Source organism: Cnephaeus nilssonii (assembly GCF_951640355.1).
Source record: "Cnephaeus nilssonii genome assembly, chromosome: 10".
NCBI lineage: Eukaryota > Metazoa > Chordata > Mammalia > Chiroptera > Vespertilionidae > Cnephaeus > Cnephaeus nilssonii.
This window is the reverse complement of record NC_137081.1, coordinates 76,485,879-76,500,919: the sequence shown is the minus strand read 5'-3', so window position 1 is coordinate 76,500,919 and position 15,041 is coordinate 76,485,879. Positions and strand designations below refer to the sequence as shown.

Genomic DNA, 15,041 nt, shown 5'->3' with positions numbered 1-15,041 from the left:
ACTATTGATTTTGGGGTTACAAATAAATTTTGGCAAGTGGGCTAATTTGCACATAGGAAAATCTGTGAGTAGTAAGGATTAACTATATCTTCAAATGATAAAGTAAAAAGTACATCATCATGAATGTTGGTTTAATTTGTATTATTTAGTACCTGTGAATCAAGTTTATGTATCATGACTTTGGAAAGGCTAATATATGATCATTTTTATTGAATAAAATTTTCATTCTACTTTTTAAAAAACTTTCAACCATTTAAAAATTCCTGTTTTAATTATGTCCTACAGCCAAGTGCCACTCTTTGTGCAAATTCATCACAAATGGCGAAGAATGTATGTGGGAGAATGTCAGGGTCCTGGTGTCCGAACTGATTTTGAAATGGTTCATCTTCGAAAAGTGCCAAATCAGTACACTCACTTATCGGGTCTGCTGGATATCTTCAAATCAAAGATTGTAAGTTGGCATTGATATTGTGAGTCTTTTCTGGAATCCAGATGAAAGTAGCAATTTGGTAATTTGATTGAGTAGATAGAAATATTTCTCTATAATATTGATAATGGAATTACTTAGAAGAAAGATGTAATTGACTATATAAATTATAAATTACTGTCTTTTTAAAAATTTTTTAATTGATTTTTATATAGAGAGAGAAACATTGATGTAAGAGCTAAACATCACTCGGCTGCCTCCTATAAGCCCCCTACGGGGGATAGAGCCTGAAACCTGGGCATGTGCCCTGACTGATAATCGAATAGAATATAAGGCACATTTATCTTAAAAATAAAATCAGCCCGGCTGTTGTGGCTCAATGGTTAAGTGTCAACCTATGAACTAAGAGGTCACGATTCAATTCCCAGTCAGTTCACATGCCCAGTTTGCGGGCTTGATCTCCAGTAGTGGGGCATGCAGGAGGCATTCCTGCCAAAAATGTTTAACATAAAACATAAGGAAATACCTGTATATTTCCAAAATGAGCCATATCTTGGAAAGAAACTGGCCTAGACTCTTCAAAAATGTCAGTTATCGTAATAGGCAAAATAAAAATAGGGAGCTGCTTAGTTTAGAGGAGAATAATAGCTAAATGGAATACATGATCCTTGATCAAAACAAAATAGCCAGCCCTAGCTGGTTTTCCTCAGTGGATAGAGCATCAGCCTGTGGAGTGAAGGGTCCCAGGTTTGATTCAGGTCAAGGGCACATGCATAGGTTGTGGGCTTGATCCCCAGTGGGGGGCATGCAGGAGGCAGCCAATCAATGATTCTCTCTCATCATTGATGCTTCTATTTCTCCCTCTCCCTTCCTCTCTGAAATCAATAAAAAAATTTTTTTAAAAGAAAGAAAGAAATGCTGGCATACAGGAAATTACACATTGTATGCTCATGTCTATAAAAAAACACACACACACACACACAAAATAGCCATAAGTGACACAATTGGGACAATCTTAATAATGACTATATATTAGAAATTGGCATTAATGTTAAACTTCTTGAGTGATCATTGTTTTATGATTGTGTATAGTTAAAGCTACCCAGTATGTAACTCTCCTATACTATCTTTATAAAAATTACTCTTTAACATCTACTTGAAGTGTCCCAGTGCACTTATCTTTCACTGGCAGTTGATTTCATTTTTACATATATCTAATTACTAGAGGCCCGGTGCACAAAATTCGTGCACATGGGGGGGTGGGCGGAGGGGATCCCCTCAGTCCAGCCTGCACCCTCTCCAATCTGGGACCCCTCGGGGGATGTCCAACTGCCAGTTTCGGCCCGATCCCAGAGATTGGGCCGAAACCGGCAGTCGGACATCCCTCTCACAATTCGGGACTGCTGGCTCCTAACTGCTCACCTGCCTGCCTGCCTGATCACCCCTAACTGCTCCCCCTGCCAGCCTGTCACCCCTAACTGCTCCCCCACTGGCCTGGTTGCCTCTTAGTGCCCCCCCTGCCAGCCTGGTTGCCCCTAACTGCCCCCCCCCCCCACTGCCCTGGTTGCCCCTTAGTGCCCCTTCTGCCGACCTGGTCGCCCCTAACTGCCCCCCCCCCCTGCCGGCCTGGTCACCCCCAACTGTCCCCCCAACAGTCTGGTTGCCCATCACTGCCCCCTCTGCCGGCCTTGTCACCCCTCACTGCCCCTCTTGCTGGCCTGGTCAACCCTCACTGCCCCCCAGCCGACCTGGTCACCCCATGCAGCCTGCTGGTCAGTCGTTTGGTCGTCCCTCGCTAACCCTCCTGCCAACCTGGTCGCCCCACGCAGCCTGCTGGTCAGTCGTTTGGTCGTCCCTCGCTAACCCTCCTGCCAACCTGGTCGCCCCACGCAGCCTGCTGTTCAGTTGTTACTGTGAGGGCATCATGACCAATTTGCATATTACCCTTTTATTAGTATAGATTAGAAAAGACTTTCTTTTGGATGGGAGCAGTTCTGCCCTCTGGAGTCACATAAAATTTAAATTTAAATCCTCTTTTGCCACAATCCTCTAATTTTATATATATATATATATAATCCTCACCTGAGGATATGTTTTTATTGATTTTGAGAGAGAAAGAGGAAGAGGGAGAGAAAGAAACATCAGTCGGTTGCCTCTTACTAGTATATGCGCCCAACTGGAAATTGAGCCTGCCTTTTGGTGTATGGGATGACACTCCATCCAACTGAACCAGCAGGCCAGGGTGCCTCTAAATCTTTGAAAACGTTCACACACTAGTCTTTTCTTTTTCTGTTTAGACATTCTTCATTTTTTCCCCCAGATGCTCTTTATATTTCATGGTTTTATATTTGGATTGTTGTTTTTTTTCTTTGGTTTTTTTTTTTTAATATATTTTTATTGATTTCAGAGAGGAAGGGAGAGGGACAGAGAGATAGAAACATCAATGATGAGAGAGAATCATTGATTGGCTGCCTCCTGCACACCCCCCACTGGGGATTGAGCCCGAAACCTGGGCATATGCCCTGACTGGGAATCGAACCGGTGACTTCTTGGTTCCTGGGTCGACGCTCAACCGCTGAGCTACACCCGGCTAGGCTGGATTGTTGATTTGGATATTTGTCTCTTTTAGAACTACATTTCTTCGTGTTTTGAAGAAATTTTTTTGCAGGCTCATTTTGAATATCTAACATTTTAAACTTTCCTGCTTTTCCTAGTGGTTTTGTGGTTGTTCCCTACCTGCAGAATATTTCAGAAACACATTTTAAAATGGTGTTTGGAGCCTCTTGTTCTGTGGTGATATTTGGGGTATTAGAGTTATTGGATTATTTGCTCAGATCGTAAGAATGAGTGTTTTTTCCCCTTACACAATAATTCTCCCCAGTCCCATAGCTTCCAACAAGTCCACTGTACCACGCAGGAGTGCCCTGCCCCAGTGTCTGTCTTAAACAGAGGGTCTTGCTGTGCCCGCCTTCTTCTGTGTGGAACACTTTTGGTCCCATATAGTGCAGTCTGCAATCCTAGGCTGTCAACTCAGCAGGCATGTGCCTTGAGCCCCATTTATCATTTTTCCATACCTTTTTTAGGGCCCACAAAGATAAATATGTCATGTTTGATCTTAGCTATTTCTTTTTGGTTTTCTCTTTCTATATTTATCTACATTGCTATCTGACTGGAGTAGAGGTTACATGTGAAACCAACCTTATTATAGTTTCTAGACCATTTGTACCTTATTACATGTGAACTCTCATTTGCTATCTGGACCTGGCTAAAAAGATGATTACTGACCAGCCAGAATCTTATCTTGCTTGTCTAGGATACAGCAACCCAAAACCAAATTATCTTTTTGGCAACCACCTTATATTGTGACTTTAGATTAAGTTTGTATTCAGTTAAAGCTACTAGTGACAATTATAGATGCTGCTGTTGAGCTAAATATCTCTTCTTCCTCCTAACCAGCAGTATCTACAACACCTGGAAACTGGTTAGATATGCAGAATACTATTGAATCTACATTTTCACAGGCTCCTGAAGTGGTTCCTATGCACTTTTAAGCCCTATTCCACATTTATGTAGGATGAGTAGTATTAAGGGAAGCTGAAGTCACAGGATGTTTGGATGACATTCATTTTTATTATTTTTAATGAAGGTAAAGATAAATCTAAATCTTCTGTTAACTGATTCATTACTATAAATTATTTTGCATGAGTGGCCATTTGTTTTAGTCTGAAACTTTGGTTCAGTATTCAAGACTGGCTTTAATTTGAGTTTATTTTCATTTAAAAGAAAGAAAAGACATTCAATCATCTCCCCAAACCTAGTCTTACACTTTGTAATAGTTTTACCTTATTTAAAAATGAATTATAGGTTTTTCACATTTAATATGACTGAAGAGAATAGTAAGAAATTATCTATAGTGGGGGCTTGCCTGGGGTGGGAATGGCTGTGGGGGTGGTCAAGCAGGAGAAAAGGAGAAATATGTAAAACTTTAGACAATAAATTTTAAAAAAAGAAATTATCTGTAAGAAATTTTCTGTAATAAAAGCATAATATGCAAATCGACCGAATGGCCGAACAACAGAACAACCGTCTGGATGACCTTCTGGATGAAGCCAGGGCCGTGAGGGCCAAGGCAGCCCGGGCTGTGAGGGCTGAGCCCCTTGCATCAATTTCATGCATCGGGCCTCTAGTACTTGTATAATTGAAATTGTATAAGATATTTGGAAGAGTATTTTGCTTAATAGGATTTAGTATCTTGTTTCCAGGTAGTAGTCTAAACAGCTTTATTCTAATGTCATTTTGTTCTCTGGCATTGTTTTTTAAAACACTTTGTGTGTTTTTTAAGCTACACCATTCTGTCTTTGCATTTATTTCCTAGGGATGTCCTTTAACACCATTGCCTCCAGTTAGTATTGCTATTCGATTGACCTATGTACTTCAGGATTGGCAGCAGTATTTTTGGCCTCAGCAACCTCCAGGTGAGATAATTTAAAACTATATTTCACTTACTGAATATAAATAGAAAAGAAAATATATTCAGAAATTATTTAAGAGTGTGTTTTAGGTGTTTTAAGTTTGAAATATCTGTAATTCATTCTAAATGCAATATTGCTGATTTCATTTCCTTCATCATTTTTTTCTCTTTAAAAAAGTCTTTAGATTGTTCTAGACTAGAGACAGTATTACTCTATACTTGACAACTTGTCTTTGAAAGCTAATACTGCTTATAAAGCATCCCCCTGCTGTGGAACATCATGTGCTATATGCAGTGAATGATTAAAATGTCTGTTTTTAGAATACTATAATAAGAGAAGCTATCATAAGCTGAGGATGGACTGCAGAGAACTTTATATAGTTTGAAGAAGAGTGTTAAATAAGGAAACCAGAAAAAAAAAGTTTGTATACACATATACTTATGATGGGAAGGCCTGTAGAATATTGTATTTTAACTTGCGTTTGATAAAATGCAATTAAAATCAATTTACCTGCTTAGCCATTGAAATACTGCTTCATTCAACAATCATTATCTATAATAATAAAAGGGTAATATGCTAATTAGACCGGACATCCTTCCGATGAAGCTGGGGCCAGAGGGAAGCCCAGGTCCCAGGTGCCAGAGGGAAGCCGGTGCCAGCAGCTGGGGGAAGGAACGCCTACTCTTGCACAAATTTCATGCATTGAGCCTCTAGTTGGCTTATAATAGGCCAGACTCTGCTAGAGACATAGAGCCTAATTAAGTGGGGTTTTGTTTCCTGGGTGTTTCTCTTACTTATAAGTGTAATTGTATTCACGTATATCTAAAAAGAAATTAAATACAAACGTAAATTATTATAAGGATTTTACTAGCCTGAAAACATTTTTCAGTCTCCCTCAAAGAGAAAGTAATGAAAATTAAATAATATTCTTTACTGTTTGTTTTTATTCTAAGTAGTTGGATATTTATAGGATTGAAAATAATAAATTGGTACTCTTGGGATGATATTAAAAGTAATGTAATACATTCTTAGCTTTGGTAGTTATATATACGACTACTATCTTATTTTATGTATTATTGAATAATTGAAACTAATTGAAACTAATCTATAATAATAAAAGTATAGTATGCTAATTAGACTGGACGTCCTTCTGGACAAAGCTGGGGCTGGGAGGGAAGCCTGGGTCCTGGGTGTCAGAGGGAAGCTGGTGCTGGCAGCTGGGGAAAGGAAGGCCTACTCTTGCACAAATTTTATTGATCGGGCCTCTAGTGTACAATAAAAAATCTGCATCTAAATTACAGCAAGAGGAAATAAAAGCTGAGCTGATATATAAGAAGAAAGACTCAAATGTTTGTTTTGGTAATTTTAGTTCTCAGACAAAAATACCCACTAGACAATTTGCAGTTGGCTTCTAGTTATAAGTTTAAATTCCTACCCTCTTTTTCTTTTTTTTTTAAAGGCTGCTCTAATATTAGTCAATTTAAAAGATTTCCCAAGATGGTACCTTGGTCTGTTGATGATCTAAGAAGAAGCCCAAGAGCCAAAATTTTTGCAGTGTAATTCTGATTGCCAATAAGGCCTTTGTTAACATTCTATTGCCGATTTTTTTAAATGGGTATAAAAATTCCTCTTCAGTGGATTGAAGGCCATATACATTTTTACTATTTTCTCCTATAATGAGAATAAAGGGATTGAAAATGTAATATGAGCCAGACACTGTGCTTGGCATTTTATATATTATTTCACATAATTTTCATTTACAGATATTACTGTCTTTCTCAGAGAACATAAGTAACCGGACCGAGGTCACATGGTCACCAAGTGATAAAGTTCTCATTCAAACATTGGTCAAACTCTAAATCTCATGGTTTTTTCATTTCATAATATTACTTCTCAATTTTTAATTTAGTTAAAACATTTGTGCAGTTATAGTCTAGTAATTTTAATTTATAAAATGTGTTTATTATAAATTTTGAAGCTCTTAAAAATTACATCCTATATAATAAAGCGGTAATATGCAAATTGACCTTCACACCCTCGCATCACAAAATGACCACCCCCATGTCGTCACAAGATGGCCACCCCCACGTCACAAGATGGCCACCACATGATGGCCGCCCCCACGTCATCACAAGATGGCCACCCCCACATTGTCACAAGATGGCCGGCAGGGGAGGGCAGTTGGGGGCGATCAGACCAGCAGGGGAGGGCAGCTGGGGGTGATTGGGCTGGCAGGGGAGCAGTTAGGCATCAAGCGGGTCGGCAGGGGAGCAGTTAGGGGGCGATCAGGCTGGCAGGCAGAAGCGGTTAGGGGCAATCAGGCAGGCAGGCAGGAGAGTGGTTAGGAGCCAGCAGTTCCAGATCAGGCCTAAACCGGCAGTCAGACATCCCCCGAGGGGTCCCAGATTGGAGAGGGTGCAGGCCAGGCTGAGGGACACTCCCTCGCACAGTGCACGAATTTCATGCACTGGGCCTCTAGTCTTGTAATAAAGCTAGTCATTGTGATCTTTATTATTGTAAGCATTCTTTAGTTGGAAAAATGGATTGAATTGACTTGAGAAAATTTAGTGAATCAAGTAAGTGAACCATATATAATGACTAATTTTATTAATTTAGTTAGGGTATAGTTTGTCAAACATGATTTTAGCAAATCTGGGCATGTTCATAACTCAACAATAGACTTTAACTTTAGGAATTCCAGGGTAGTAGGAATAATTAAGAACAACCATCTGTATTATTTCAGATAGAAATGAATCCTTTTGATGTGTTTTGGAAGTGTTTATTATTTCTTCAAAAGGAATGGAACTTCGGGGAGTGTTTTACCTTCTAAATTCTCTAATCTCAGATAACCATTCTTAATGGAAAGGAAATTCTTTGGTGAACTTTAAATATTTCCACGTACTATCAACTGAAATATGATTTTATTAATGATGACTAATTTGTTATTCAGAAACTATTGACAGCAAAACTGATGAATGTAGGGTAGTGCTTAAATGTTTTAATACTTGGATAATCTTTCTTTTAGATGATATTAATCACATTCTTAAGAAATGCAAAATAATGTTCTTTTGAATAATATTTAAGGAATATTTAAGGAGGTTAAAATTGGAATGCATGATTTGACTTAAACACTGGATAAATAGGAATAGGAATTGTGTCCCTTTACTATGATTTTTTTTGGGGCAAGTCTTTAATACCTGACTGCTTGCTCTCTGACTTGCTGTATGAGCTCTTGATATAGGCACTTTTAAATCTATAATCTTCCAAAGGGCTAACCTAACTAATTCTTGTCTCTATTTTTTGCTCAATAATGGAAAAATGTTTCTTTGTTTAGATATAGATGCCCTTGTAGGTGGGGAAGTTGGAGGTTTGGAGTTTGGCAAGCTACCATTTGGTGCCTGTGAAGATCCTATAAGGTGAGAATTTCAATCTATTTGAATTATGGGACTTCACTTTAAAAATTATATTAATACTGATTTTACTGTGCTTTTTAATAATGTAGCTTCCTAGAATGAATATAGTACTAGATTCAGACCTATGACTAACAATCTGTTCATCTTTTTTTTTTTCTCTCTGTAACTTAAGTAATAAGAAGCTTTAAAATAATATATAAAATGTATATAATACCATTTATTGATTTTCCTTATAGAAGTGATTCTTGGTCTACTTTTTGGGAAACATTTGATATATTGAAAACAGATTGTTAATCTTATATGTAACAAACTTTCATGTATCTATCACCTCGAATTAACATTTACATTTTTCCTGACCACTTTTTCAAAATGTACAAATTAAGACTTAAGTTTAAGACTTAAGGCATAAGGGTGACCTCTTAGGTTACCCACCTGCTTTTCTAAAAGAGCTACTGAATTTTAAGAAAAAGTTGTTTCACAAGAAAATGTGGGGCTTGGAAAGTTTAATCACCAATAATAAAATATTTGGAAAATATAAACAATGGTGATTTAGAAGCTATCTTATTTGTTAAGTTAAACTATTTGGTTAATGAAAAAATACATACACGTGTATATATACATTCTTAATAATCTCACATAGAGTTAGAAATAATAATACTTTAAAAATTACTCAGGAGAAGAAAAAGTGAGTATCTTTTGTAATTAATATTTTTTTATTACATGAGCTGGGCACAATGCTAAATGAGGAAGATACAGAAGTAAATAAAAGCGTCTGTCTTCTTGGTATTTATAGTCCAGTTGAAGGAAATAAACTTGAAATAATCACCTAAATAAACATACAAGTTGAGGGATAATTGAAGGAAAAGTACAGGCTGTAATGACAGTAAAATTAGGAGCTAGTTTAGATTGGGGCACCATCAGGAAAGTATTCTCAAAGGAAGTATATTTAACTTTAGTCTCAGTTAGGGGAGGACTTATACAGACAAAGAGTTAGAGAACGACCATTCCAGGTGGAAGGAAGAGCCTGTAGAAAAGAGTTTAGCTTGTTTATTGTAGGAAATACAAGATGGCCAGCGTGGCTAGAATACAGCAAACAAGAGAAATTGTATATGGTGACTTATAGATAGATTTAGCATCCTCCAACTGACTTATTCATTTGAATTTCGCTTAGTGAAAATTTAGGGGAAAAGAATAAAATTGACCTGGTAGTAGAAATTGGAAATAGTTAGTTATTAAATATTTCTAATTTTATATGTGATGAGGAATCAGTAGAGAAACAAATGATTAAAGAAGAATGCAAAAATAAATTGGGGGTAAGATGATACATATGGTAGACCAGTTAAATCCAATGGTGATTAGCAAATGTGGGAGCTATGCTTTTAAAAAGGAATCTTTGGCAGTGGAAGAGGAAATGAAGAGGCTTTTTTCAGTGTCCATTCTTCTTGTCAAAGAAACTGTTCTATAGTTAGAGGGAGAGGAGAGGACATAGTGATAAATGCTTAGGAACTGAATCTAAGGTTAATACCTAAAATCATTCAGGAGCTTATAGTTTTAAACTCTAATCATCTTTATTGGAAAGATAATTGGTAACTCAAATGTTTAATTGGAATCATTATAGGATGGGGCTTGGAAAATAGGCTTGAGCCAAGGGTGTCTAGTTGCTTAGTTCATAGCTGAGGTTACACTGCATTATTGTGGAGAGCTGGCCCTGCTTTCACGCTGAATTCTAAACCGTACTTGTGGATTCGGAGTCTCCGACTGAAGTTGCCAATTAGTTGAGCACCACCAAAGATCAGAGAAATAATGCAGGCAGTCCTTGGGTTACGTAGGATTTGATGTACATCGTTTCGTGGTTACATCGCCATCTCCCATTTATTTATTAAAAAAAAAAAAGTTCCGTCATTTTGACATATGTACATATATGCTTTATGTTTTTTATCATTTATTTACCACAAGTAAAGGTCAGGAATTGTTATCTTTCTTTTAATTTTTTTTTTTTTTTTTTTACTGTTTCACTTCATTACTGCTGTGTATGGGCTCCATGTGAGTGACGCTGGTGCTTATGTGGGTGGGTTCCGACTTATGGCGAAAATCGCGTACGTCATGCCATAGGAACCGATCTCCGACGTAACCCGAGGACCTACTGTAATTGGCTCTTTTTGGCTTCTGTAGTCCCCAAACATAAGAAGTGAATTTAGAATCTAGACAGGAAAAAAAAAATTCATTAAATTCATAATCCCCCACTCATAGGAGATCACTGATTACAGCTTGATATGTGTTCTTCCAGTCACTTTTTTCTATGTGTGAATTTGGTGTGTATATATGCATGTGCAACAAGGGTCTGCAAGACCACCCTCAGGTCAGTGATTTGTTAGGAGGACTCATGGAACTCAGCAGTTATGCTTGTGGCTATGATTTTTACAGCAAAAGAATACAATGAAAAGAATCAAAGGAAAAAGGCACATAGGGCGAGATCCAGAGCAAACTAGGCACAAGCTTCCTCTCCCAGTGTAGTCACACAGGACACACTCAATGCTCCCAGCAATGCATTGTGATGTGTGAAAGGTTATCTACCAGGGAAGCTCATTAGAGGCTCAGTGCTTAGGGTTTGTTTGTTGTTCTTTTGTCCTGACCCAAGGATATGGTTGTTGTTTTGTTATGTTTTTATATTTTTTACTAGAGGCCCAGTGCACGAAATTTGTGCACGGGGGAGGGGAGTGTCCCTCAGCCCAGCCTGCACCCTCTCCAATCTGGGACCCCTCGAGGGATGTCCGACTGCCCGTTTAGACCCTCTCACAATCAGGGACTGCTGGCTCCCAACTGCTCACCTGCCTGCCTTCCTGATTGCCCCTAACCACTTCTGCCTGCCAGCCTGATCACCCCCTAACAACTCCCCTGCCAGCCTGATTGATGCCTAACTGCTCCCCTGCCAGCCTGTTTGCCCCCAACTTCCCTCCTCTGCCAGCCTGGTCACCCCTAACTGCCATCCCCTGCAGGGTTGATCTCCCCCAACTGCCTTCCCTTGCAGGCCTGGTTCCTCTCAACTGCTCTCCACTGCAGGCCTGGGGCCCCCACATCTGCCCTTCCCTGCATCCCTGGTCACCCCCAACTTCCCTCCTCTGCTGGCCTGGTCCCTCCTAACTGCCCTCCCCTGCTGGCCATCTTGTGGTGGCCAACTTGTGTCCACATGGGGGCAGGATCTTTGACCCCATGGGGGCAGCAATCTTGTGTGTTGGAGTGATGGTCAATCTGCATATTACTCTTTTATTAGATAGGATTGATTTTCCAGGGGGGAGGAGAGAGAGAGAGACAGAGGGAGAGAGAGAAACATCAATGTGCGAGAGAGACATCAATCGGTTGCCTTCCATATGTGCCCCAACCAGGAATACTACCTGCAATCTAGGTATGTGCCCTGACCGGGAATCAAACCTGCAGCCTTTTGGGGTATGGGACTATGCTCTAAACAACTGAGCCACCCAGCCAGGGCAATGCTTGGGGTTTTTATCTGGGGCTGGTCACATAGGCACCCTCTACCTAAAATATATCAGAAAGTAGGGCCCAAACTGGTTTGGCTCAGTGGATAGAGCATCGGCCTGCGGACTGAAGGGTCCCAGGTTCAATTCCAGTCAAGGGCATGTACCTTGGTTGCAGGCACATCCCCAGTAGCGGGTGTGCAGGAGGCAGCTGATCAATGTTTCTCTCTCATCGATGTTTCTAATTCTCTATCCCTCTCCCTTCCTCTCTGTAAAAAATCAATAAAATATATTTAAAAAAAAAAAAGAAAGCAGGTATTCAACTTAAATCATATTGTTTGTACAAGGAGTTCAGGCACAGTGAGCCACTTTTATCAGGGAATGGTAGGAACCCTTCTAAAGTTCCCAGATATCAAGCCAAGGGCCAGCCTTGCAAGTAGTCCTATCAGGCCTGCTATGTTAACTCATTTTTTGCACAATATATTTATACTAGAGGCCTTGTGCACAAATTTGTGCACGGGTGGGGTCCCTCGGCCTGGCCAGCGATCGGGCCGATAGGGGCCGTCTCGCCCAGTCCAAATCGGGGCTGGCCAGTGGGGTAGGTTGGCCAGCTCAGGAAGGTTGGCTGTGGGAGCGCACTGACCACCAGGGGGCAGCTCCTGTGTTGAGCGTCTGCCCCCTGGTGGTCAGTGTGCATCATAGGTACTGGCTGGTCATCTGGTGTTCTGGTCATAACGGTCGCTTAGGCTTTTATATATATATAGATAGATATTTTATAAATGTTTGTCATCCTCTATATTTTTTGTGGCTTGCTTTTTTTATTTTATAATTTTACATGAACATTTTTTGAAACTTAATATTCATTTATAAGAGATCCCCAAACTATGACCTGTGGATCAAATCTGGCCAGTTGCCTGCTTTTCTATAGCCAAAGAGCCAAGAATGGTTTTTACATTTTAAAAGGTTTTAATAGAAAAAAACAACCTAAATATAACATAGACTACATGGCTCACAACAGCTAAAATATTTACTCTCTGATCCTTTGCAGAAGAACTTTGCCAACTCTCATTTATAACTTTTTTCCCCAAAAAATGGCATGTAATTCATATACCATGAAATTCACCAGTTTAAAGTGTACAATTCAGCTCTGGCCAGCATTGTTCAGTGGTTAGAGTATTGGCCTGCTTACTGAAGGGTCTAGAGTTCGCTTCCGGGCAAGAGCACATACCTAAGTGGCAGGTTTGATCCCCAGCCCCGGTCAGGGAATGTGTGGGAGGCAGCCAATCGATGATGTCACTCTCTCTTCCTCTTACCCTCTCGCTTCCCCTCCCCTCTTCCCTCCCCTCGAACCTCTCTAAAAATCAGTGGAAAAAAATGTCTTCAGGTGAAGATTAACAATAAATAAACCAACCAACAAATAAATAATAAGTACAGTTTAGTGGTTTTTAGTATTTACAGAGTTGTACAACCATCATCATTATCTAATCCCAAAAAACTTTTATCACCCCCAAAAAGAAACACCTCACCTCTTAGCTGCCATCCCTCCTAATCTCCCCAGGCTCTCCAGCTATAGGAAAGTGCTACTCTACTTTCTGTTTCTATGAATTTGCCTATTCAGGACATTTCATATAAATTGCAGTATACAATATGTTCTCTTTCATGTCTGTCTTCCTTCACTTACCATAATGTGTGTTTTTTTGTTTGTTCATTTTGGTTAATCCTCACCTGAGAATATTTTTTCCATTGATTTTTTTTTTTTTTTTTTTTTTTTGTTAGAGATAGTGGAAGGTGGAGGGGAAAGAGAGAGACATTGATTGGTTGCCTCTGGGAAGTCTGCAACAGAGGCACTAACTGGGGCAGGGAACAAACCTGCAACCCAGGAACATGCCCTTCACTGGGAATCTAACCCTCAACCTTTCAGTGCCAGGGCCCACACTCTATCACTGAACCTTACTGGGGCCGGGGAGCACAATGTTTTTTAGGTTAATCCTGTATAATAAAAAGCGTAATACGCAAATTGACCAAATGGCGGAATGACCTTACACACACACACATTAAAGCTTTTGGATATATTTTATGTTTTGTTTATTTTTAGTGAACTCCACTTAGCAACTACATGGCCTCACCTGACTGAAGGTATCATTGTGGATAATGATGTTTATTCGTAAGTATGTTAAGAGTTATGCATTGAGACTCAAAACATTTCAGTAGAATAAATTAACTGCCAATGGTTAGCAATTTTCTTTTTTTTCTTTATATCGGTTTCTGATAAGGTTGATTTTTCTATTTTTTAAATATCACTCTTAAGACTGATGAATATGTATTAAAGATGTGTTTTTAAGCTGCTGACTTTGGGGATGTGATCCTTAGTTCAGAGATAATGAACAATCTCAGTCTTACTTGGTTTTAGCAAAGATATATCTAATCAGTTTGGGATTTAGTACATAATTCTGTTAAACTTTCTTGGCTGATTAGAAGCATTTCATGAAGTGCTTTGAAGAGATGATCATCATCAGAAAGTGTGGAAATAATATTTGATCTTTAAATGTCATAAATAACATCCATGTCATATACTCCTTACCAATGGAAATGACTTGAAAATTACAGCAAGCATTATCTATCTAAGAAGAATGTGGAAAAAGAGGAATGCAGTTTTAGTACCCTCTCATTCCTGATGCAGAACAGGAGAAATAGGACACTTTTTCTTTTCATAATTAAAACAAATGTGTTGTATTTGCTGCTGGTGAAAATAACATGAGCTTTCTTAATCAGGTAATTAAGATGGGTATAAAGAAAAAAGTAAACACTACCTAGAATCCCATTACTTAAAAAACAGCCAGTTAGTATTTTGGGGTATATCCTTTTTTTAATAATTGAGTTATAATTGACATAACATTATATTAGTTTCAGGTGTACAACAATGATTTGCTATTTGAATGATAATATATCTTTTTAAAATGCATACTTGCTTACTTCTCATCCCTTTTTTATATTTCCTAATGTAATTTCATTAGATTATCAATGTACATTGATCACTTTTTAAAAATTGTTTTTGTTATTTCCTTTTGTTCTATTTTGTCCAAGCACTTTGGTTTCTTAAGATTTTTTAAAACGCATCCAAATGGCCTAATGCATCAGGATAATAGCAAGTTTAAGGGAGGCAAAACGTATAGCTTATTCTTCTGTGTAATGATTTTATTAGAGTGCATTTTGGTAAATTCATGAATATTACAGATGAACATAATTAGGATCTTAT

At 38.8% G+C, this 15,041-nt stretch overlaps 1 protein-coding gene across 2 annotated transcripts in view; it reads left to right on the top strand.

Moving 5' to 3' along the window:
* Positions 1-15,041, top strand: part of RAB3GAP1 (RAB3 GTPase activating protein catalytic subunit 1) — a 123,685-nt gene that overhangs the window by 58,526 nt on the left and 50,118 nt on the right. For both annotated transcript variants that reach the window (XM_079781910.1, XM_079781911.1), the window contains 4 exons: positions 286-451; positions 4,803-4,902; positions 8,234-8,315; positions 13,881-13,949. In XM_079781910.1, coding sequence (XP_079638036.1) covers positions 286-451; positions 4,803-4,902; positions 8,234-8,315; positions 13,881-13,949 — 417 coding nt within the window. The remainder of the gene's footprint in view (positions 1-285; positions 452-4,802; positions 4,903-8,233; positions 8,316-13,880; positions 13,950-15,041) is intronic.